The sequence below is a fragment of the Buteo buteo genome, chromosome 19 (assembly GCF_964188355.1).
Source record: "Buteo buteo chromosome 19, bButBut1.hap1.1, whole genome shotgun sequence".
Classification (NCBI taxonomy): Eukaryota; Metazoa; Chordata; class Aves; order Accipitriformes; family Accipitridae; genus Buteo; species Buteo buteo.
The window spans coordinates 7,544,153-7,569,833 of NC_134189.1; the positions used below are offsets into that span (position 1 = coordinate 7,544,153).

At 41.5% G+C, this 25,681-nt stretch overlaps 1 protein-coding gene across 2 annotated transcripts in view; it reads right to left on the reverse strand.

The window, feature by feature from the left end:
* The window catches only part of TBXAS1 (thromboxane A synthase 1), a 242,772-nt gene that overhangs the window by 80,248 nt on the left and 136,843 nt on the right, over positions 1 to 25,681 (reverse strand). For both annotated transcript variants that reach the window (XM_075051801.1, XM_075051800.1), the window contains exons 7-10: positions 19,709 to 19,825; positions 12,255 to 12,343; positions 9,639 to 9,787; positions 7,193 to 7,323 (exon numbers count right to left, since the gene is read on the reverse strand). In XM_075051801.1, the coding sequence (XP_074907902.1) occupies positions 7,193 to 7,323; positions 9,639 to 9,787; positions 12,255 to 12,343; positions 19,709 to 19,825 (486 nt within the window). The remainder of the gene's footprint in view (positions 1 to 7,192; positions 7,324 to 9,638; positions 9,788 to 12,254; positions 12,344 to 19,708; positions 19,826 to 25,681) is intronic.

The window sequence follows — 25,681 nt, forward strand, 5'->3', positions numbered from 1 at the left end:
GTTTCTTTGAAAAAGACAGGTTTGCTTTTCAATTCTTTCTTCCTCCAGTTTTTCAGAGAAATTTTACCGCAAACGTTATTTGAAAGAGTCCTTAAGCTATCTTTTGGCCTGGATTTTTGATAAACAGTATTTTAAGTGACTGATTTTACCACATAAAAACAATTTTTAAAAGTCACTAAAACCCTTGACATTACCAACAACTGAGCATGTGGGTTTATTTATTTTTACTCTGGATGAAAAAGCCTTTTTTCAACACTAAAAATCCCACCCTTCTCCATTAAAAGATGTTTCTCATATGCTGTAGATCAGCAAAGCCAAATATCCATCTTCACTTCCCACACCGGCTGGTGAAAACAGGAGGAAAATGCATGCAAACCTTATTGACAGAAGCATTTAAGTCCTTCCTCCCCATAACTCTGAAGGGATCCTGTTGGCCTAGTGATTTCCTGTGGATTAATGCTGCTATAGTGAGCGTCTGAACCTTCCGTGTTCTGCCCAGAGAGGGGCAAAGTTACCTTTTTTTGAAGGCCCTCTGAAGCAGCTCCACCACACATCTCTTAGAAAGTGAGGTTAGCTTTTCCTGCATGGATACCCACATTTTCCCAGTACTGTCATTCTCGGCAACTCCAGATGCACAAAAATTTCACCAGCCTAATCAGTATGAACACGCTGGTGCTTTGATTTCTTTTCTGTCCTTTAGTACAAGTCTATATTCTTGCAAACTGAAGCATGTGAGTGGTGCTCCAAGAAGTCAATGAGATGGCTGGTGTGTGTGATGGCACTTTGAACCCAGATTGTAGCTGAGGTGGGATGTGTGAAATATGAGACAGGGACACCGCTCCTGTCACCCCCTGAAGAAGAAATGGAGATACATAGGAGTGGCTGAAAAAGCCTACAAGGGAGTGGGGAGACATGGAGATATTGGAGAAAGAGTCCCAGATGCCAAGATTATACTGTTAGAGTTGCTGCAGGGTTTGCTGGAGTGGGGCAGATAACATATACATGATACCGTCTGCCTGTTCCTTGTCTAGGATCCATAAAGTACACTGACCCATAACCAAGGAGGCAGTAGGAATGGTGTGATAAGAGCAAAGGGTAAGCGACAGCAAGCAGACCTGGTATAGGCTTGCTGGCAGCAGGTAACCAAGCAGACATTTGCTATCTGCTTGTGACCGCAGTGCTCGTAAAGCGCCGGGCTCACAGGTGTGCCGGGCTGCAGAACTGGGACAGATGCAGCAGTAATGCAAAACTCTTCCTGCTTCCCCATCAACCCGCCTCAGGGAGGTGAGGAAGTCACCGCTCTCGTTACTTATTCCGTCCTTGATCTCTTTGGAACAGAGAGACTGCAGAACTGCATTTCACGATGAAAGCACCTCAGCCAGACACTTCAGCCCAGGCCTGAAACCAAAAAGATCACATTTCGTAGGCCTGCAGTTCATCGTTGGAAAGATAACAACAGACTGATCAAGAAATTTCAACCGGTGACCAAAAGTAATAGGGATTTCAAGTTCATCTCCATTCAAGGTTTTGAGGCCTTGATATGCTTAAATGCCTACTTAAGAAATCCTAAGGAAGCTATAAAATTAACTACATCTTTAAGAAAAATAAAAAAAAGAAGGAAAAAAAAAAAAAAGGATTTTTCTTCCAATGTGGGAACGAAGGAACACAATTTTAAAAGCAAGCAGCAATGGCTTGATTTTTAAAAGAAGGTGAATAACTAAAATGCCTTTTAACATAATGCTGCTTCTTTTTCCTCTTACAATCACCGTATGCTGCCCAAGCACAGTCACCAGATTTAATGTTCGAAAGGTTTTTAACATATTCTAGAGGAATGATACCCTTCTACTTGAAACAGCAGGGATACAGGTTTGAGATTTGGGTTCAAACCCCATATTTAGCACAAATTCCCTCTATGTCTTTAAGACAACATTCACCTTTCTGGAAAGCCCACTTCACATTTCCTCCTGACAAAGGCAGTGGATAATGACATGATCAAACCGTGAGAACAGCCCAGTGGAACAGAACTGCAGCATCCCTCCTACAGACTTAGAAAAACAAAAGGATCAGACTGATCCTTTGTTTTACTGACTTTATTAATCAATATAAATGGATTATTTAATATTGCTATATAGTACATATCCTTAAATGGACTCCACCTTCTTTCAAATATAAACAAGTTTTGCTTGGTTTTCTACAAAGGCAAGAAAACTGCACACTATTAGAAGGTGTCTAATCCTCCCATCTGCTGTTTCCTTAGAAAAATATTTACCTTTTAACATCTGTACTGCATTTCCACAGTTCAAACACACACATTGCTCCTGGAATGTACACAGTATTTAGCAAATTTTTAACTAAGTTTTCTTAGTAATTGTATAGTTTTCCCTTGACAAGGAGAGGATCAGACTTTTTCAGGAGGATTACCTCTGCTCAACTCATTTCAAGCAGCTCTTGAATAAAATAGTTCATTAGTTCATGAAAAGGAAAAACTCCAGGGAGCTGCTGGGGAAGGAAGAGAAAAGAACAGTGCCACAGTAATTAGGTTTTCAGATTGTCCCTTATCCTCCAGAATGCAGGTACACACACACACGTCCCTCTTCCCCTTAGGTAAAGCATTTAGGGGAGCTCATTGCACGTTTTTCCCTGGGAATCAGTGTTCCAGAGATTAAAGTTGTAACCAGGCCATCACTTCCCAGAAAGATATTAAAAGATACCACTTCCTTATAGCACATTTCTATTGCTAGTCCACAGTTCAAGGGCAGTTATCTCCCCTTTACAAGCATTTAAATACCTTAGTTTCAGACTTCCTCAAAATTCAGTTTCCTGACCCTTTTAGGCTCCTATGGCTGATGCTGGGAAACCAAAGGATCTCCACTCACCAGGTATCACTCATGCCTGCCCAGGTGTACGGGCAGCTCGGGGGCAGCAGAGCCGCTGACTGTACCTACCTGGGATCAGGGAAAGGATTGGCCAGGAATGAGGATTGGAAGTGAGGAAAACTGGAGGGGGTTGCAATTGTTCACTGGCAGTTGCTGACCAGAGGACAACCTTTTGATCTAGACCTAGCACAGTAGGTCTTCTGTCTGCTCTGCATTTACACCAAAAGCATTCAGGTAGTCTGAAGGTCTCCAACCAGATTGACTAAACTGCCAACCGAGATGCCAATGAATACAGTTCTGGTGATGCTTCTCCGTGCTTTGTCACCCTCTCATTTGAAATCGGCTTGAGACCACCAAGAAACAGCTGATCATCATCAGGTCACTACCTGCCTGGCATGGATCAGTGACCTTGAATTATGCATTCACAGCAGACAGTGTGAGTGGAAAAATCAGGAGATGCCAGAAGAATGTGCTGGAGCCTCTATGAACTCTCCAATTCTCCTTGTTAAGGGGCACGTATTTTGAAAACTGGATTTTCCCACAGATCTGTTGTGATTTTCCAAAAAATAATGTTTTGCAATATCCTTAAATTGTTACATTCCAATTGTTGTTATTACTATGGATTACAAATGAAATTCTGGCCTTTCATCTGCTGGGAGGGCTTAATTTCAACCCGCAGTTTTAGAAAGGAGTCTCAATTTTGAGCACCATGAAAGACTCCTTCATCTAGATATCATAATTTAAAACAGACTGGTGGGTTAAGAACTGAGCTATAACATGGTAGAAAAACAACTCTTACATTAATAATGATTTGCATATCAGATTATTAAATGAAAATCTATCAAACTATCATTTACTGAAGTAAACAAACAGTCTATCTGCCCTGTTTCTGGAAACATTTTGCCTCAGGGAAAAATTTAAACCTGGGCAGATAATCAGGATAAGGTATTTGAACACTTAAATCCTGCTGGAGTCTTCAAAGTAGGTGTTAAGTGGTGCATTAAATTTGTGCTGTTTCTTCTGAGCAGGGCGAATTTGCTCTTCTGTAAATAGCGGGAAAAGCATTTTACAATAATTTGAATCCATGAATAAATGTAATATATTAAAATTTCTGAAGTACAACCATTAAATGTTTTTGTATATAAGCCAAATGAGTGGAATATCCAGGACTGAAATTATTTGACTGACCACAGAAAGATAATATATAATTAAAATGACATCTGCAGCACTAACTGATGGGATGAGAGAAAGTGACATCACAGATCTCATATAAGCTGCAAGCATGTTATTAGATCTAAACCTGGCTGTAAAATTACTATCTGCCCATGGGATTATCTTTGGGCGTTCAGAAGCATTGTTTCATTTACTGATAGAACAGGGATGATAACAGGCTGACTTTGCTTGTCACATTGTTTTTTGGCCTTTCTTTATCCATTGTTCACATTAGCTGCAGATTAGAGGAAGACAAGCTTCAGCTGAACCACTTTCGTGGAGCTTTTATTGTTTTACAGTTTGTTCCAAAGGCGCTTTTTTTTTTTTGCCTTTTTTTATTTTGCCCCCTCCCCCCCCCCAAGAAAGGAATCCAAAAGAATTTTTAATGGTGATAAAATCAATGAGGAGTAAAAGATGCACACGATGTAACATTTAGGAATGTGACAACCTAAGGAATACCCATTGGCCTAAGGCAGCAAAGGGAGACCGTAAGACTTTGCTTATAGCTCCCGTTATTAGCAGCACAAAGAACCAGTAGCTACCGGTTATATCCTGGCCTCATTAAAATTCAGCGCCAAAACTCTGACTGACTTCAGTGGGTACATTTCATCATTCAAGACCTAGGACACAAGACATAATTCTCCTTCAAATGCAGGGCTATCTGGGACACCTAATCTCTACAGATTACATTTCTGCATTAAATTGGACACAGCTGCATTTTGATCTGTTTCACATACCATTTTTATGTTCTTGGCAAATTATTAAGTTGCCTATACTTGTAACAAGACTCATGTGCCACCAACCTAAAATAGTTAAGATTCTAAGAGCGCGTAACAAGACAGGCAGTGAAAAGGGAAAAAAGGAAGCTCCAAACTTTCCAGTCGCTTTTGAAAGCCACACTAATGATCCTGAACTGCAAAGGGGACTTAACGCGCTCTCAGAAATCTGGTCTGAGTGTCTAACTTGCAGCATTTGAAATAGTTCCCATATGCCAATTTTGCAAACTAGGCGAAAGTCCAGGAGCAGGCAGGACCACAGCCAGTTATGGACTTGTGCATACACTGTGAAGGCAAACATGGACCTTGTACTTTCCTCCACGCTGCCCCGATACTGGGCAGCTACTGCCATGAGTTATTTCTTACAGCACCTCCCAGCATCCCTTCCAATATAACCTTAAACCTCTGCTCCATCAACCACTGAAATGTGCAAACAGGCTGCAGATGCAGAGACTACTGCCTCCCGCTTTTGTGGCTACAATCTTGCTTTTCTTTGTGTTTTCTCCTAACCATACCCACCTGCTGTCCTTTATCTTAGTCTGCAGTTTGAGGGAGTGACCGTCTCTAGTCTAGTGAAGGATTTATCCCACGATCAATGCCCTCAGTGCTACTGCCACAAAAATACGTTGCAGTTTATTGATAGTGCTTAATACATTAACTACTTTTAATCCACATTAGATTGTTTCATTGTCCCTTTTATCCTTTTATAATTGATACACAGAATAGACTTCTCATGCAGACCCCTTCAGCACAAATCTTTGATTCAAAAGTCTCCATACATGCAGCCATACCAGTATGCCATTAAAAGTTCACATGGGATATGTGCACTAGAAATGAGATGTCTGCAAGCAGTTTAGATATACCATCCTTGTTTAAAAATATTCCTCCAGCACTCAGCCTGGGCCAGGAACCATGTTTATGAATCATGAATTGTTTGTGGCCGGTCAGTGGTGCGTACAATCTTTTGGATGTAAAGAAGGACGGAGACAAAAACCTAAAGCCTAGTGGGGGCAAAGACTCATAAAGGTGGGCTGGAGGAAAGACAAGAAGTGTGTGGCGATAAAGCACAACTAACACGGAAGTGAGACTTCACTGCAGAAAAAGTCAAAGAAAAAGAGCAGAACACGCAACACAGCAAAGAGCAGCAATATCTTCGAAAATCAATTTCATTTTTAAATGTGTCCTGGATGTAACATAGGGTAAGGTAAAATCCATTATTCTCCTGAAAGGTGACAGCTATGGGGCTAAGCTGTGAGAAGAAGTTGTGAGGATCCATTCTTACCTGTGCTGTTACCCCATCAGAATTGCTCGTCATCTCAAAGTGGTAAGAAACATCTCTTGTATTTCAATATTAACAGCTTCTTAATGTGTATGTTGTAGCATGTTTCATGTCAATTGATATGCAAAAATTGTCTCAGTTACCTTTAAAATGGAATTCTCATTGATATTCTTTGTTTCTCACTACACATCCATAATTAAGTGGTTAACTTATTTTTAGGGATATTATGTGCAGTCTGCAGTAAAGAATGGTCCAAAAAGGACAAGCAGACCTGAAGAACTTTTGTATCACAGAACTGAAGCACATGCCTGTGTTCCAAATGCTTTGTATATCAAGAATAGAGAGACTTTCACAAAAATGCATGTGCCTTCAGATAATTCATAAAACAACAGTGATTAAAACAAAACAAAACAAAACTAGAACTGCCTTATGTCCAGATGAAAGAAATACACAGGTAACAAACAAATTGCTAATAACGCATACCCATTAGTTTGCATGCTTCAGGTACAATTTACTACCTTTCTCTTTAGCCATCTCAATATCAAGTGCCTGCTCTTAACTGGACATTCAGGTTCTTTCCATTTTCAAAAGCAGTAGGAACTGTCACAGGACTATGTAAAACCTGCCTCAGCTCCTAGGTAATGACTGGGTTGAAACACTCAGTGGGGGCTCCCTTTTCTCTGGTTATTAAGGAAAAGTAACATGGACAAAACATCTGACTTTAAGATAAGAAAAAATTCTACAGTGTGAATCCTTCCTTCTGGGTCTAGAAACTGGGTTGAAAAGTCATCCCAGATGTAACATTTTCTGCATCCTTCTTTGAAGAGAAATACTAAGAGAAGCAATCTTTCTTGTAATGTGTTAACAATTCTGCATCAACACCAAGCCTAGTTGATGGTACATAAAGCTAAAAATGAATAAAATCTTCACTAAATTGCTTTGAATGTTCAAACAGACTGAGTTTGCTTTTTCAACTGAGGCTTATGCTACTTCTAGTTTTTCCTCAAAACATTTGCTTATCCATATATTTATCACAGAAATAGCCTTACCTCAGCTGCATCTTGCTGTTGTCTCAAGACAATTGCATTTTTTATGGTTTGGATAAAAAATCCATTCAGTTCCTTTTGTTTCTTGTTTGGCAAAATCCGAAGCAATGGGATCATAATGAATGGGAAAGAAACTGTAAGAGATTTTAAAGAAGAAAACACTGAATCAGACTCTAAGGGCATATAATAACCCCCTCCTTTCATTAATATTATAAAACTCATCAAGTGAGATGTGTTATTTTTGTGAAACCTGTTTTTTCCTCTTTCTCTTTTCCTCTTTTTCTTCCACCCCCATAGACTGGTAAAGGATTTTCTTTTAGAAATTCCATGTTGGCTAGGACTCCCCTGCCAGACAGATGCCTTCCAAGCTTGCTTCCACAATGCTTCAGGATTTCAGTTCAGCTTCAGGATTTCAGTTCAGCTTCTTGATGCCACAGAGCCACCACAACAAAGGGGAGAATTATTTTCCCTGCCTACTTAAACAATTGTCGTGGTTTTGGCTGGGATGGAGTTAATTTTCTTTCTAGTAGCTGGTATAGTGTTACATTTTGGATTCAGTACTAGAATGATGTTGATAACACACTCATGTTTTCAGTTGATGCTTAAGTAGTGTTTATACTAAGTGAAGGACTTTTCAGCTTCTCATGCCCGGCCAGCAAGAAGGCTGGAGGGGTACAAGGAGTTGGGAGGGGACACAGCCAGGACAGCTGACCCAAATTGGCCAAAGGGATATTCTAAACCATGGGACATCATGCCTAGTATTTAAACTGGGGGAGTTGGCCAGGGGGGGGAGGGGAGGCAGATTGCTGCTCAGGAACTAACCGGGCATCGGTTGGCAAGTGGTGAGCAATTGCATTGTGCATCACTTGGTTTGTATATTCCAATACCTTTATTATTATTATTGTCATTTTATTATTATTATTATCATTATTATTTTCTTCCTTTCTGTTCTATTAAACTATTCTTCTCTCAACCCATGAGTTTTACTTCCCCCCCACACCCCGATTCTCTCCCCCATCCCACTGGGTGGGTGGGGAGTAAGCAAGTGGCTGCGTGGTGCTTAGTTGCTGGCTGGGGTTAAACCACGACAACAGTTACATACAGAAAGTGGGGGATCTTGAACTAGCCTAGCAGCTTATGGCACTGATCCATGAAATTGTGTAGTAGTCATTCTCAGAGTTCTCCAATATTAGGATATTGGTTTGCTATTTTATTTTGCTTCTCTAAACAGGCCACAGACTCTGCAATTGGGATGTTATCACAAGGATGGTCTCCAGTCCATGGCCTTTATAGTCAGGAACTGGAAGCCTGAGTGAAGTCTTGCATCTTAATAAACCCCTCATTAACTTACGAGCAGCTTAAGACTAACAAACCAGCCATCGGAAAACCCCTGTGCTGCCAACAGGGCAACACAGTGTGGAAATTCAGACCACGTAATGTACCAGCAGGAAGAGACCAACAAAGGAATCTAACCCCAAACCCTACAGAAACTTCCTTTAACGAAGGACATTAACTTAGACATATAGGAGCACATTTCTGTCCCTTCAGAAATTAGTCACAAATCACACTCTGCAATCAGGTTAAACATTAACCCCAGGACATTTTGGATACACAACTCCAGAAGGAAGCAGTTCCTGTGCTGCTAGTACAGGTGCAATCTGTAATGCCAGCAGGATCAGATGGGCACAGGAAACTTTGCCACTGTGCCACCTGACACTACTGCGTGCAGGTCTAGATAGCAAGATGGTAAAGCCTCAGCAACCTCAATTATGCTGTGGCCTCCTCAGCTACGATTCTTACTGCCCTTGCATTAACAAGGCCACCATCACCGTGAAGCCTTAGCTTTCATGCCCTAGAACTAAATGGCTTTATACCCCATTCTTGCATTCCCTATCTATTCACCTGAAAATAAATGCATTCTCTTAATGACAGCCTGTGCTGGCACTTATCATCTTTATCCTTTATAGCCACCAACCAGGCTGCTGCTGCTATTCAAATAAGAATTCGAAGGACTTGTACTATCTGCTTATGCTCCTCCACCTCTTTTCTTTAGTGGATTATTAGCCCACTGCTGTTTATGGGTGGGATTTCAATATCTACCAAGCAAACCAAGTGCACAAAACCTTTACTCTCAGACTCCAAAGGGCAGTTACTCTGTTTTAATGCAGAAGTGTATTAAAAGAGATACCGTCCCAGAAACCTTCCGCTCAGATCAATCTGGAGCATTGCCTTCCCAGACTCTCAGTTTCTGGAGGACGTTGCATTAGTGGTGACAAGACCTGCAGAGCATATGGTGGAAATCTCAAGGGTATACTTGGCCTGTAGGTTGCATTCTGAACACCTCTGAAATAAAGTCTGCTATATATCTTCCTGCTCCAGCATGTTTTGCAATTTGAGAATGACTTAGAAAATTACCATAAAGAAGTAGGCAAAGGTAGACTATACTCACGGATTAGAATGAGGAGAGGCTTAAACAAAGATGTTTGAAAGAATGTTCTGCAATTCTGAACGAAAGGGTCATCGGGATTCTTCTGAGAATCCACCTCAGTACCAAAAGCTACGCTACCAACGACGTCCAAGGTAAAGCAGTTGTAACACCTGCATTGAGTTGAAGAATGATAAATCATTAGCTACAAAGTACACATCCATTAATATCTTGCTTCTACACACATCACATAACATTAATTTTTGCTTCTGATTTTTTTTTTTGCTTTTAGATTTGAGCTTTGCCAACAAGAGATGTTTCCATCATTCTGACAAATGCTGATGCTTAATAATGATCACCTTCTCTCTATCTACAAAATGAACATATTTTCATATAGCTCAATAATTCCACTAAAAATTTATTAAAAATAAAAACTTTCATTTGTTATTACCTAGAAATCAAATGTAACAGGTCAAAGATTGATAAGCATTTTCTTAGTATGCGTCCTAATAAAAGCGGTCATTCCTTTCTCATTTTAAACTCCAGAAACCACATCTACTACCAGTCCAGTCTAAACTCTCAGTGACACGAGGTGCTTAAGTAAAATTTCCTGTTAAGGATTTCCTTCTTCTTCTTGGTAGTTCCTTTGTAACGTAAAATCGTGGTCAAAAACAAGACGAACTGACACTACATGAAATCTGTATCTCTGCAGAGGAGCAGCAAATGCTTTGAGAACTACAAATGATCTGTGGACCATGATCTAGAAACTTCAGAACTGACTGAATCTCTCCCCACATATCTGACCGTCTACCCAGTTCTCTCGCCATCTTTATTTCTACTGGGCATTAGCAGCTATATTTAGTTTTGAGATAAATGGATTGAGAATGTAAAGCATCCTTAAAATATGCTTCTTCTCATCTGTTGTCAAGTCTGCAATGACTGTCCCTCTATGTTCCCTTACAAAAGCCTAATATCAAATTATGTGGTGTTATAACCTCAGTGAGCATGTATTAAGAGAAGGACAGGACTCAGGCCCAGTATCTCCTATATATATATTGTGAAGCAGCATTTCTAAACTGTGATCTTTGGGCACTGTCATTCTGATGACACCAGAACAGATTTGGAAGATAACAACAATACTGCAAAGCTAAGTAACTTCTTTGGGTTTTCAACTCCTACACACACACAAAAAAAGCAGTATTAGAAGTTGAACTATTAAAACAGAGGGGCCCTGCAATAAAACAATAATTTCAGAAGTACTCGATCATCTACCTCTCCAAGGTACTGAAAAAGCTTAAAAACTAAATTTTGAGTTGTTAGTGAAACACAAAATGGCTAAAGACAATGAATGTACAAGATGTCAGGAAGTTGCAAATAGGGTATTTACATCCAAAAAATAGCTCCCAAGGCAATTCTGGGAAACTGCAGTGCAATGAGAATTACATTTATCGATGTCAAACCTGCTGAAATGGTAGTATGATAAAACAACTGGAAGATCATATTCTGAGATGGTCAACGCCATTCATTTATACTTTCAAAAGGTCTTTTCCAAAGTGCCTCTTGAGAGGTGAAACCTATCATGGATCAATAGCTAAAAGACCAGGCAAAGAAAAAGGACAAACGGAAAAAAGGGAAAAGCCTGGAAGGACTCAAAAGGTCAATTTTCATCAGAGCACTAGACTAAGTGTAATGTATCTCAAGGTTTCATAGCATCTCTTCAGATGATTAATAAAGAGATCTCTGTGCACACACATACACTTCCATACATACATACACATGTACTTGAAAAGAGACGGATTAATTGTGGCTAAATATCGAATTCTTTAGATGAAACAAAATTATTTGCACTGCTTCAGTTTGGGGGAAATCATGAAGAACTTCAGAGGGTGCTGGCCAACCCAGCAAATGAAGTGTATGCAAAATAGTGCCTATTAGAAAGAATGTGTTTGAACTGCTCATATGCCACACAGGGTCCTAGAAGAAATGTATCTGCTTAGAGAAGGGGCTAGACAGTGTTGTGAACAGTTCAGTGAAGACCTCTGATGAAAGAGTAACAAAAAAGATAATAGGATATTAAATGCATAACAAATGGGAGAAAGCACAATATGGAAAATATTAAAGTGTCATTTTATAAATCAATGGCGCATTCTCATCTGGAGTACCGAACCCATCATTTCACAAAAGGCTAGCATGCCATTAGAGGGGGTTAGGAGGAATGTGGTAAGAATGATTAAGTGCTCAAAAAACCTCATATAAAAAAAGCAAGAGGGTGATGGACTAGAGGAATTTGATACTAGATCAATTCTTATATTTGTACATTATTGGCAGACTGTAGAGAGCAGACTGGACAGGGACTGATGCAGCTTTCCTTTCTGCTTCCAGCTGTTAAAACTTCATTAAACAACAGCTAGAAATACATTAGATGCTTTTCCAAAATTACTTTTCAAGTATGCGATGGCTGCCCCCAGGAAGAAAAGGCATCTATCAGACACATCCTCTATTAAGCTATGATCTCCACTTACAAAAGCGAGGGAGGAAAAAAAAAATCTTCTTTTATTCAGTAAGTGCATATTTAGTATAACTGCTGCTATTGGCTTTTTTTTTTAAATCTGCTACTAATTTCTGGCATGTTGAACATACCTCTGGATATCAAAAGCTTTGCCAGAGTCTGCATAGACTTTCAAGTTACACAGCAGGACATCACAGGCCTGGTTTATTAGCGGTGTCATCTAGAAAGGAACACATTGTATTGTGAAAAACATTAAAATGTTAAAAACAAATAATCAATTATTCTAAATTAGTTTTATCCAGTAGATGACATAGAGCTCTCAGGATCCTCTGCAGGTGTGGTCAGGCACTTTTGCACAGGTGAGATGAAATGTTGGGACCGTCTGCTAAAAATAAACCTACACATTGCAGGGATGCCCTTCTCCAGCTCTGGGCCTAAATTACAAGAGGCCCTGTCACTTACCTGACCTCTGGTTCTTGCCCATCTGTGGCTATATGCACAGAGAGCTATCAAGCAAAGACATCCCCCTCTCTTTTTAATCATTCCCTCTTCCAACTGATGATTTATCATGATCCATATTACAGTACGTTACATATAGGCTACATATGCTCCAGAAATAATATTTTACATAGTCCCAAAGTCCTGTAAAGATATTAGCATCAGAGGCCCAGCATTTCTATCCTGCTGTCCCTCGGTTTGAGGGATTTAACGTGTACATTAGAAAAGCACCATGTATACCACTACAAGTTGCTGAGGGCAAACTGCTATTGCTACCTGAGAAAAGGGTTTTCTGGAGTGGTGATGCCATTAAATGGACATTCACATGAATATATTCAGCTAATGGTTCTTTCCAGTCACTGACATATGATGGTCAGGTAGACTTACCCATAGCCTGGCTGTAGCTAACAGTGCAATAGTCTTCTCTTTAGCACTTCATGGAAACCATGACATAGGCAACCATCAAGACCTCATTAAAGTCTCTCTCTCTTTAACTTTTTACATATGAAAGGCATCAGACACTTGCCTTGATTACACCTACTAGGGGGGCAGAGGAAGGGTGTAGCAGTAATCCAGCTGTGACCTTAAAGGCATTATCTGCTATGGCTCTTTCTCCATAGAGACTGCACAGAGATCCTTACAGCCTACAATTTAATACCACAGTCTTGCCTCAACAATTATGCCAAGCATCAGCAGACATACGCACAGAAACCTGCTCTTCCTTCCTGAACAACCTCCTTCAGCATACGGATGTCAACAAACATGAGAACAGACTTGTCCTACTCCTCTGACATTCTTGTTACCAAAAAAGACTTACTGCAGCCTCTCAGCACACTCCGAGAGCTATGCAGCCTGCCCAGCCAAGTCCATTTTGCTTGGCACTTCTACCTCTGTGAAACTGGCATAACACTTTGTGCACAGGCACACTGCCATCCTAACACATGGGCAAGACTATACGCAGTCAAAAGGCCAACGCAGGAGCATCCAACATGTTTTCCAAAGGCAGAAGTCTGAGTCAAGAATGTGTCTAGCTGCTCTCGAGGTCCTGTTCCTATATGGGACGGAGCAGGTTGTCGCTATTTCAGTTCAAAGCCGGATTGATTTGGGCTTTGCCACAGTCTCACAAGACAATTCTAAAGCCGGATTAGTATTCAGTAAAAGTAGCTGGTATGTGTTTGGGAGGTGCACACCGTGTTATGTGGCAGTTTTTTTCCCCTTTTGGCTTTCTATAGAAGGTCCCCTGCAGTGAGCTGCTTCTCAAATGCTTCAACAAAATTAACACATTTCTGTTCAATAGACTGAACCAGGGTGAAATGTTTTATAATCTCTGGGTCCAGCCCCTTGAATGAACTGAACCAGTCAAGGAGAACAAAATGAAAATCCATATTTTAACAGGTATGATGTTTCCTAAACAGATGGCGATCATTTCAGATTTTCCTTTTATTGCCTTATTTTCCCTTTTATTCTTCATCACATCACCAGACCTGCAACCACCCAGCTGGTTGCTATTGCTTTCCAACAGCTGGCAGAGATGGCAGGGGCATGTACGCCTGGCCAGGGCATCTCACAACACCTCTGCACTTTGCACGTTCCACCAGCCTTTCAAAATACTGTTGCAATTCATTTCTAGCCATAAGATCTTTTTATTAGCAAATCTAACCAGGAAAATGGGGAGGGGGGCACATGGATTTGATTTATTGCTAGCATGATAGGACAGAGTCATATCAATGAGACAATTATTTGCATATGAAAGCTATGGGGGATATCTACTCAGGAATCCTGGGTTTGGGTTTGGGTTTTTATTCCCCTGAGGGACATAAATTAGTCCAAGACTGCTAACTACAAAGACCACAGACTGAAACACTCTCAAATCCCTTAACACTTTAAACTCTTTGTTCAATTGTCAAGAAAAACAAAGTAGTGTTGGGGGAGGTGAACTATACCAAACTTTGAAAACCGGCATAGAAACAGACATGTTGATCTGCATCGCCTTGGGTATCACTAACTTCCTATACATTATCATTTGCCAGTCAGAACATAAAAGCTGCGTAACCTGCCTGAGATTCAGTTCTTGGTGGGTAAACAAACCCCAGCTGCTCTGTGTTCAGATTGGCTGAGAGTAACAGGATGAAGAAAAATCTAAACAATATGGTCCCTGTAAATATTTGATCTGCCAGTTATCTAATAGCAAGAGTAGCCCAGAGTCCAAATTTCTTTCTTTCTGCCAAAGAAGAGCATTTGGGGTTAGGGTTTTCATGATGCCAGGGGCTTTGCTGTATAAACCCTGCCAATATGCTATTTGGCGCATAACAACAATTAGTTTCTGATTCTGCTACGCACAGTGCATGGGGATGTTTGCACTGTTCAAAGGCATCAGAGTCACATTCCTCTAGTCAGATGCGGTCCTCAGTATTCACTATCATCACTCCCCTTACTATTAGCATCCAAACTATAAAGTAGAAGGCTGGGTCAAATTCACTGCAGACAGACACATTGGAGACTTTACTGTTCGCATACAGTACGCAGAAGTCGCGTTGGGCCTCTTGTCTCACAAATGGGATGAAATATAAAGGAAGGAGAAGGAAAAAGGATACATCCCTAATGTTAGAATTGCTTCTGTACCAGATTTCAAGTCCCTGACTAAAACCAGGAAAAGAGCGGAGCATCAGGAAGATGTTTGTGAAAGGATTTGTTTTCATCACCTCACAGTGGGGCCCTGCTATCCACGGGCACAACTTACCATAGTGAGCAACTCAACCAGACACTGACTTGTGGCTCAAGGATGTGCACATTTCACATATCAGCTTTTAAGTTAGTCATTTGCTTTGTCTTAGGTGAGCACACGTGCTTTGCTGAGAAACAATAATAATTTCCAGAGACCCTTCCAAAATGCCTCTGACCAATACGCACAAACAGAGTATGAGCAAATCAAGGAAACCTCAACGGCTGGACTGTCAGATCTTATGTTCTAGCGGGACCTGGAAGATCTACATGCCTGAGAGTGACACTAGAGGATTTTCCTGCACTGTTCTGCCATGTTATCGCAAGTTCTGCTTTGTGTCTCCCTTCGTTTGAACAAAAATGCCTCAACACAAACTCCACTTCACGGGTTATTTAGGACAATACTACATTATGCTGTGCTCTCTTCCTTAATTTTTGTGTTCTGTTTTGTTTTAATGGTTGGTTAATGGAGGAGACGATTCCCGGCATACTGATAGGAGATGACAAGACTACTGCAGCACCATCAGAATAAATAAAAATCAATAGGTTTTCTGCTGGTGTTGGCTGTAAAAGAGAGTAAAGCTATTTATCAAGTCTGACAAGGGGTCCAGAATTGCAGGATCATCACAGGCACCACAGCAAAAAGAAGAGGAACAAAATAAGAAATACTAAATAGGGAATCAAGATTGGTACAGCAAGATCACTAACATATCAGCTTGTTTCAATACATAATAGCTGTGGAGAGCATGACAGGAACACTGGGAAATGCATCTTTTACTTAAGGGCCTCGAGGTATTTTACTTCACCAATTCCTCATGAATTACATCTTGGAACAACTTTCATTGGTCGGTATTATTCCCATTTAACAGATGAACGTTGTTTCATGCACAGAGAATTTAAGTAGCTTCTGCCAGATCACCCACAGGCAGTCAATGGCAGAGCTGGAAGTGAAACTTCTGGGGTCGACTGCCTCCTCTCTCTCATTTCTCATTCTTAGTGCTCCCATAGCAATGCCACTACGAGGTCCATTCAGGGGTCTCACTGGAAAGAGCTTATTAACAGATCTGCTACCAGCTCCAGTGGCACCTCACGTGGGATGCCACCAAATCTTACTGCAGGATCAAGCTTAGAAGTCTATTGATTTATGCTATGCTCACCACTATAGTATTTGAATTTAATGTTATCCAGAGACAAAATTTCCTTCAGTTGGAGTGGACTGCTTTACTAATCTTTACATACTCTTCAAAAAATAAAATTACAAAGGGAGAACGCACAATGTATAGAAATCCATAAAAGCAACAGTAAAATGGTGCATAGCTTTTGAAGAGAAATTGAGATGACAGAGAGAGAAAACTGGAGAAAATGCCACAAAATCTTGAAAAACGTTAGGAAAACAGTTCTCTGCATACACGCAGCAATCACTACACTGGCTACCCAACAGCTCCATAATCTCTAGTTTCAGTTAATTGCTCATAACTCTGCAAACTTCAAAATTTCTGGGATCAGCTTTCCCTCATCTGGTGACTGGCTACTGGAGATTTTTGACAAACTAAGGGGAAATTCCTCAAGCTTAGTGAACTTCTTAGTGACACTACACTGCTTCCATGGAGAGACAAGGACAAAGTGCGCCTCTGTCCTCAGCCACAGCAGCTAGATGCCTCTGTGGGGAATTGCAGGGTAAACCTTAGCAACAGGCATTAGCTCCGTCTTGCGTTTTGTCCTCCAGCAGCCAGGCCAAAGAGTGGATGACCGGCTTCTTGTTCTTGCTAGTGCTGAATCTATCTTTTAGCCCAGTAGCAGATTCTTGTGTTTCTGAAACGGAGATATCGGGAACCTACGCTCAACTCTCTGGCTCACTCTGCTTCTTTTATCTGATGTGATTGCTATGGGGAGCACAAGCAGTTGTTAACATTTATTGTCCTGTCACAGGCTAATAGCTCCCAGTTCTCTCAGAGCATCCAGACAGACAAGTCTATGCTCAGAGTGGTACTAGGGGCTGCAGCATTCAAGGGGAACCACTCTTCAAAGCCACTCGGGAGGCCTGCAGTCTCTCCGGCATCACTGGGGAGTTTGCATAGGGGAACAAAGGCAAGGCAGACATCCAAAGTGAACAGAGAGGAAGACTTTGGTGGGGGCATTTGTCAGAGCTCAGATTTCTGTGGCAAAGAAATCAATGGCTTAGGAGAAGAAATGAGGAATGTGTCTAGCAGTATTTATAAATATGTATAAAACAACATATCCAGGTTCTTGTGCAATAAATTAATACCAAAACTAGCTTATCTGTAACTCCTTTGAGGTAGAGAGGAAGAGTTTATTATAAACAGGATGTCTTCTACATAACTTTGAATACTCTGTAGTATGGCAAATACTAGAACATGGCATTTTTATTTCCATGCTGCTGTAGAAGTTCTGAGAGAGCACTAAATATGGGAGAGTCAAAAAGTGAGATCATAATTAATGAGCATTGATTTCCTTTGAGAAGTGTTGGTATGGCTTCTAAATTAAGCAACAGCAAGAGAAGCACATGGGTGAGAACTTAAGTTGCATTAACTTCAAATCCCAGGACTGTTCATGCATTTGTGTAGAAAATGAAATGCAAGGCTGAGGAGTGCATCCATTCAAAAGAGGTTCTTAATCTCACATGGACTTACTGCAAGCGTCTCTGTGTAGGGATGGACCATCTTCTGGTGAAGACATGGGACACAGGCACAAAGTTGGGCCTTTCAGAGGGACCTTCTCCACTCCCCATTTTCCCACTTTCTGTGGACTGGGAGAAGAAAGTGACCATTTCCAGGTCACCCTGAGCCCACACACAATCGCACCCCTTCCACAGAGTTTGGAAGAGGCAGCGCAGGGAAAGCTGATTATCAGGCTAAAAATAAAGATTCCGATTTTTGCATAGGAGACGGCTACCAGGCACTAGCCAGCCTCCCATTTTACCTCCTACCGCTACTCCTGCATTGCAGCTCCACCACCAAGCAGTGCAAAGCGAGCACCGTGACTTCTCGTCCCACCCCGGTTTAATCAGTCAAACCCTACAAATCCACGCAGGCCTGGCCCCAAAGTGCGATGCCCAAGGACTCCGCCTGCTCACCCTCACCACTCTCCTCAGTCAAGTCTGCCCGGTTGGTGCTGGAAGAGGTTGCTCTCTGCAAATTGAGGGGAGCGCGGCTTTATCTTTTGTTAGTCCACCAGCAAAGAGCCGATGACCTGCAGTAAGGCAGATTAATTTCTGCTAGGAAAATGCAAAACTCTCCTCTCCCCACCACGCCATGAGCAACTAATCGCTTGCATATTTAAACATCCTCGCCTCGCTAAAATTTCGTGATGGAGCCGGTGACAGAGCAAATGTCGGGGCGCATAACCAATGGCATTGTCAGTCGTGATTAATCAGCATCTCTGCCAGGCTGGCGGCCAATTAGAATTTACCATAATAAGGAGGTGACAGCCGGTGTTGCTAAGCGACCGCTGTCTATAGAGCTGGGAGAGCCAGACACATTTAGATGTTACTGTGGATTTCGACAGCGGCATGTCAAAACAACACAAGCGTCTGCCCAGTGGAAAATTTTACAACCAGGACTGGGCACTGAAGTGAGGCATGGTTCCCTTTCAGAATAAAATACATAAAGGAAGAGTTGGTTTTTTGTTGTGGGTTTTTTTTTTTTCCCCCTTGAAAGAAGACTTTAACCAGTCAATCATTTATCTGTGTTTAATTAAGAGATATCGTGTCACTGAAATAGGACTTTGTTACCAGGTAATGGGTTCCCATGGCTAAGTAAATGCTGAGACATTTATACAAAATTAGCAGCAGGTCAGCATGGAGACATTTATTTTCAGTCAGAGGTATTTATCTGGCAATGACATTCTGTTCCAGTGACTTATTTTATTATATGAAAGGATTAAAGAATAAAAGGGGGGGGGGGGGAGGAAGGAGATGGTGAAATGAAAATAGACTGACAGCAGTTCCCATGTTAACATGAGAGCTGCTGACTCTGCAAATCACGAAAAGCTATGTTCCAACTGGGAGCAATAACCTTTCCCGTACTTTAGCTTACTCCTAACAGGGTGGGGGGAGGAAGGTGTAAGGGTCCTTTTTGAGTTTGCTACACTATTATGGACAAACTGGCTTATACAGAGAAAGACGGAGGATCATATCTTCAGATGAGCTATTCTGATTTTCACCAGTCTATGAGATGGACCACACCGTAAGTACGCTCTACTGCATGTGCTCTTCAGGTCTAAATAAACTGGCACAAAGTAGCAGGTTTTACCTATCCTTAATATGGACCTATAAAAAGTAGATGCCTGCACAAACGAAAACAATTATGTCTTCTAAAGTATGAAAGCAGCACTGTCTACACCTTACCTCTTTCAGTTTAGTATTGCTGAAGGCTGGGGTCAGGAGGCTCCGGACATACTTCCATCTGTCATCACGAAGACAAAGGATGCTGTCAAGCATTGGCTTGGAAATCAAGTTTGGCTTCTAAATCAAAAGAAAACATGATTCAGTTTTAACACAAATGCAACTAGAGCTACTCGAGACTCTGGAACTTGGAAAGACTGGCCATGAATGGAGTTGTACTGCTGTCCCACGACGAGAGAGGTTCGAATCAGTCCCAAACACCAAGCTAAACATGGATGAGGCTGGAGAAAATTTCTCTTTTGCTGCATGCATTTCCTCTTGGGCTTGTAAAAGCCCCGGGCTAGTCCAGTAACTCCTTGCTCAGACTGTTCTGGTTCCGTCGTTCTTGGTGTTCTCCCGCGATTGCCAGTTCTCCTTTGCTGAACCCTGGCTTCTTTCCCCTCTTTCTAAGGTGACTAGCAAGAGGACCTGTCAACACTCCCTCTCCATGTGACATGAGTGCCAACGCACTGCACGCGGGTGTTGGTGGGGGACACAATTTCTGGTGACAGCTGGTATGTCAGACTGTTACATGCATTTTAAAAGTCTTCAGAAAATATGCTGATTAGAAAGCAAGTCCCAGTCCTTAGTCTGTCTATAAGGAACACTCTCACTAAGAAGTTGTGGCCTGGGACTCTTACAGCTTCAGGAGTTGGTCAAACATAGTAGTTTAAAGCACTACCCCATGAAGTTCTGTACCAAGATGACTGCTATGGATTTGCTAAATTTTAATCCTCCCCCACCAACTAAGAAATCCCTATCCAAAGAACAGCGATATTAACCAAGGAGTAAAAGGATAAAAAAGATGAAAGAGGAAGCGTGTCAGAAAACAACACAATTACGCCTGGAAGAGGCATCAGGAGATGTCCAACCCCATAGCAGAATCTACTACAACTTATATTATTGCCAGAGGATGTTTTCTAGTTGTTCTTGAAGGCCTCCAACAACGGAGATTCAATAACTTCCCACGCAAACTCTTACAGTGCTGGAAGTACCATCACTCTTGCTGGAATTTACAGTCTTTAGTCTTTGTGCTATCACAGACATAGAAAACAGGTTATTCTCTGCCTCCTTGCAGCAGCCCATGTGTACAGAAGGCTATTATAACCACTAATCATATTGCTGCCATCTACCTCAAATAACACCAATTCACTCAATACATACTTATCAATAGTGGGAATGTTTGTTCAGTCTTGTTGCTGTCCCTCTGCATAGTCTTGTTGATTTACATCTTTCTCAAGGTATAGTCCCCTGTGACTTGACATGGTACTCAGACAAAGAAGGATTTTTCTTCATGCTTTCTGCAGGCTATATTCCTCTTTATTCACCCCAGAACACTACATAACACAGCATGACAAGGTTGACTCCTGTACTGGCTTGTGGTTCCCTGCAACTCAGACTTCTTTTCTGAATAATTACTCCCTAGGAATTTATTCCCCAGCCTTTATCGTTAAAGTTGGTTACTCCTAAGAGTCATATACAGAACATGTCCTTGTTGAACTGTGACCATTCTTTTTATGATTACTTCTCCAACTGATCAAGACCACTTTGAATTGCAGCCCTTTCTTTCATAGCATCTTTCATCCTTACCAGCTTAGTACCTTCTGTATGAATTGCTACCACTCAGTGCCATCATCTAACCCATTAACAAAAGTACAGAATAGCACTTGCAAAGAAGCCACCTCTGGGATCCTCCCAGCTCATGCTTCCCTTCTGACAGTGGACTCTTCCCAAACACATCTTAAGTCATCTTCAAACAGTATTTCAGGCACTGTACAGCAATGTCCTCCAGACAAACCATCCTAAAATTGGTGGGTGGGGGTGGAAGGAGTACACTTCTGTAGATATCAGGATGTACAGAGACACTTACTTGCACATATGAAATTTCCCACCCAGGCCCCTCCCTACCTGCCCAGGGTAGCAGTGGCAGTATAGTCCCCCACGTTATCAGTAGCAGCAGTATCCACTTTACTGGAAAAGACCCAAACAAACCAAAGACACTTCGGCCTTCCCAGTGTCATCTGTTGATCCCTTTCACCCTCTAATGTTTTCTTACAGGCTTTCTTTCATTACTAATGTACAAGAAAAATGAGTTCTTACCACCTGTTACACACCTGGATACTTTAATCTCATTTTGTGCCTCAAGACTTCTGATTCTCTTATCCCTAGATGCTATTTTCTTATCCTTGTTCTTGGAAATCTGACCTACTTCCCACCGTAAAAAACCTTCTTCTCTTCAGCAGCCATGAAGAGCTGACAATTTAGCTACACTGGTCTTCTACTGCACTTCCTTAACTTTCCTCTTTATTGGAAGAGTTTGCACTTAATATCTTTTCTTTAAGGAGCTGCCAGCTCTCCTTAACACCTTTTTCCTTTACACTTGCCAGAATCTTGCTACACTGCATAAGCTTGTAAAATGCAGAAGCCTATTTTATATTGCAAACAGGCTAATGGGATAGTTTTACATTCTCAGCAACACCACCCTGTGTAGTAAACTAATGTCACTGAGCTGACACTACAGACCGGTTTTGAGCAAAGATGAGCTGTTTTCAAGTAGAATAGTACATAGCAGGATATTAAGCTGAAGGAAGAGACTGACTCAGTGTCCTGGTTTCAGCTGGGATAGAGTTAATTTTCTTTCTAGTAGCTGGTATAGTGTTACATTTTGGATTCAGTATGAGAAGAAAGTTGATAACACACTGATGTTTTCAGTTGTTGTTAAGTAGTGTTTAGACTAAGTGAAAGATTTTTCAGCTTCTCATGCCCGGCCAGCAAGAAGGCTGGAGGGGCACAAGAAGCTGGGAGGGAACACAGCCAGGACAGCTGACCCAAATTGGCCAAAGGGGTATTCCATACCATGGGACCTCATGCTCAGCATATGAAACTGCGGGGAGTTGGCCAGGGGGGGCAGATTGCTGCTCGGGAACTAACTGGGCATTGGTCAGCGAGTGGTGAGCCATTGCATTGTGCATCACTTGGTTTGTATATTCCAATACCTTTATTATTATTATTGTCATTTTATTATTATTATTATTATCTTCCTTTCTGGTCTATTAAACTGTTCTTCTCTCAACCCATGAGTTTTACTTCCCCCCCCCCGCCCCAGTTCTCTCCCCCATCCCACTGGGTGGGGGGGGAGTGAGCAAGTAGCTGCGTGGTGCTTAGTTGCTGGCCGGGGTTAAACCACAACACTCAGGTACTCTCTCCAGATGACTACTGTAAGATAAAATATGGGCACATTTTTAATGTATACACAGACTATCCTATTTCAGGCAATAACAAGGATAATTTGGGACAGGCTGTCAAAGCCGAAGTGGTTTGGACTGTTTTCTCTGAGTATCCTCTTTAAATAAATGATCTGTTTTCTAACTTGTCAGGAGGTACCTGTTCTGAGGATCAGAAGTGCAGCCAGAGAGACCATCACTCACTGGAGCGCTGCTTCATTTGTTACAGATATTCAAAGTTGTAGTAGAACCAGAAGAAAGAGGTTCCGGACAACTGGAAATGAGCATCACCCTTGGTGAAAGTACTGTATGCTAGCCCCTGCTCCACAGTTCTTATGTGCTGCTAGGGCTAGGGAAGCTCTTTACACTAAAACTTGACTCAGCTGGTCACCAAATAAGTATTCCTTATATCTTTGGTCATCAGTTTCAAGCCCTGAGGCTCAGATTGCAGAGCTCCTGAGCACTCACTAATGCCACTGAAATCAACAACAAGGAATGTGCCTTGATCACGCAAAATGCATTAGTGCAAGAAATCAGGTCACTGAATGGAGCCTCCAAATTAGCAAACACTCTCAGACCTGTGCTTCAACCACCAGCCTTCACTCCTGATTTAGAGAGTGGAGGTATCACATCACCTCCTCAGAACCGCTAATGATACATTAACATTTCTGAGGCACTCAGAAACTACAGTGAAAGAGCAGAATAACAATTCCCCCAAGGAAATGACCGATTTTGACTTCCAAGCAAGGTTTGAATAGTGTACAAAAGAAAAAAGGAAAAAATTATAGGGCAACACTTAGAAAAGTATTTTGCATCCACTCCTAAATTGAAGGCTGCCCAACTTGTGCGCTCTATAAGACACATCTCCTCTGGAAGACAAGGCTCCACATAGATAATAACGATGTGATATAAATCTGACTGTATTTGCTTTGAAAGCAAAACCCCTTCCTAAAACCAAACATTCACCCTCAAAAATGCCCCTAATTGCATAAAGACTGTATATAGCACATTCACAGAGAGGGGCCCAGTTACCGAACAGAAAGCCTGTTAACTATAATGCTGTAACTATGACACTAACCATAGTGTTGCCTTTTTAGCACTCTACTTTATGCCAGTGATGTTCCCTTAACATATTTTTGGTGTGTATAGTATTATATACATATAAACGCTGCAAGGAAGGAAAGAGAATTTTAGCCATAAATTATTTTACCCTGTCTCTTTAAACCGGGTACACAAAAACATGTTTGTGTTTATTGGAATAGCATCAGCGTGACTGACAGTGTATAGCGGATTTCATTTATCAGGTTTTCCTTATCGTTTCTGCAAACACTTTCCTCCTAATTGCATAACCTATGTTACAGGTTCATATAGCAGGAATGAAAATGGATTTGGTATGAGAATGAGCCTGAAGTATCTTAGTGAAAGATGAAGTGTCACCTCTCTCCGAATGGACAAAATACTAGCTGTATCTGAGAATCCTTGAGCCTATAAAAATCACTAAAAAAATTACCATGGGAGGCAGCTGTAATATTTTCAGGGGTGGGATTTTGGTTTTTAGGCGGGGAAGGAGGTTGCCTTTAAGTCAAATGCAATCAGACTCATATTCCATCTAGCATTATCTAAATACTCAACAACTGCTCTGCACTTCCTTCTCCTGTGTAATCAACCATTTCTGACCGCAGTACAGTAATGCTGCATGAAAACTACTGGCAGCATGGTAATCTGCTGCAGCATACCTGCAAGTGCTACTGAGTTCCCACAATCACAGACATGCCATCAGAAACAACAAAGAAAATTGGAGGGATTTGCTTCCAAACAAATCCCTTAAAACACCAGTGCTTTTAAAACAGAAAACAAAATAATGTTTGCAGACGAGCAGCATCTTTGCAATTGATGCAAGAATTCCCTCCCCATTAAGCTGTTCCTTACGCTGACCCTTCAGACCCAGTTATTGGCTTGTTTGTCCCTGAGTCAACTTGGCTTGCTCTGTATTACTAAATAATTCAGGCAAGTGACTCTTCTCTGGCTCTGAGGCCAAGTGGTACAGAACACCTCCTGTCCCCGAGGTTAAATCACTTTTCCAAAGAGAATGGCCATCTCCAAACTGCTTATGGCCGTGGTGCGTGTTCACCTCCTGAACTGTGCCCAAACCATGCCTGGGGGACAACTAATTGATACAGGACAAAACCATGCTAAGAAGCATGTCAATATGGACATCTGTAGGACCTACTCAGGCACTAATGTCCTGTCCCTCTTTTATTCTGGAGTAGCCTTGTGTGATTCATAAATCATTTGCTCCTTTTCTGAGTTTGTCACTAGCAGGCTAGACTGAACCCCTGACAAGCAGCAATGACTGCCTGGAGCAGGAGGAACGGCAGCAGCACCACAATGTTCTTTCAGAAACCTTCTCTTCTTCCTTTGGTAGAAAAATGAGGGATGAAGGTTTGCAACCAGCAGAAGAAAGTTAATGCAGCCATGCACTCTTAAAATATCCTGAATAGGTGAATCTTCAAAGAACCTAAAGGGCACCTCTGAAGACCTTTAAAAACATACAAGCTCTGAAACCTGTAATATAAACCATTCACCTCCACAGAACCAGCTGCTAATCTACTCCACGTGCTTTGACAACACAGCAAGAAATGAAACTCTATAAAACAGGATCCCAGAAACTTTGTTATCTTAAACTTAGCCTAGTGCTAACAAAACCAATCAA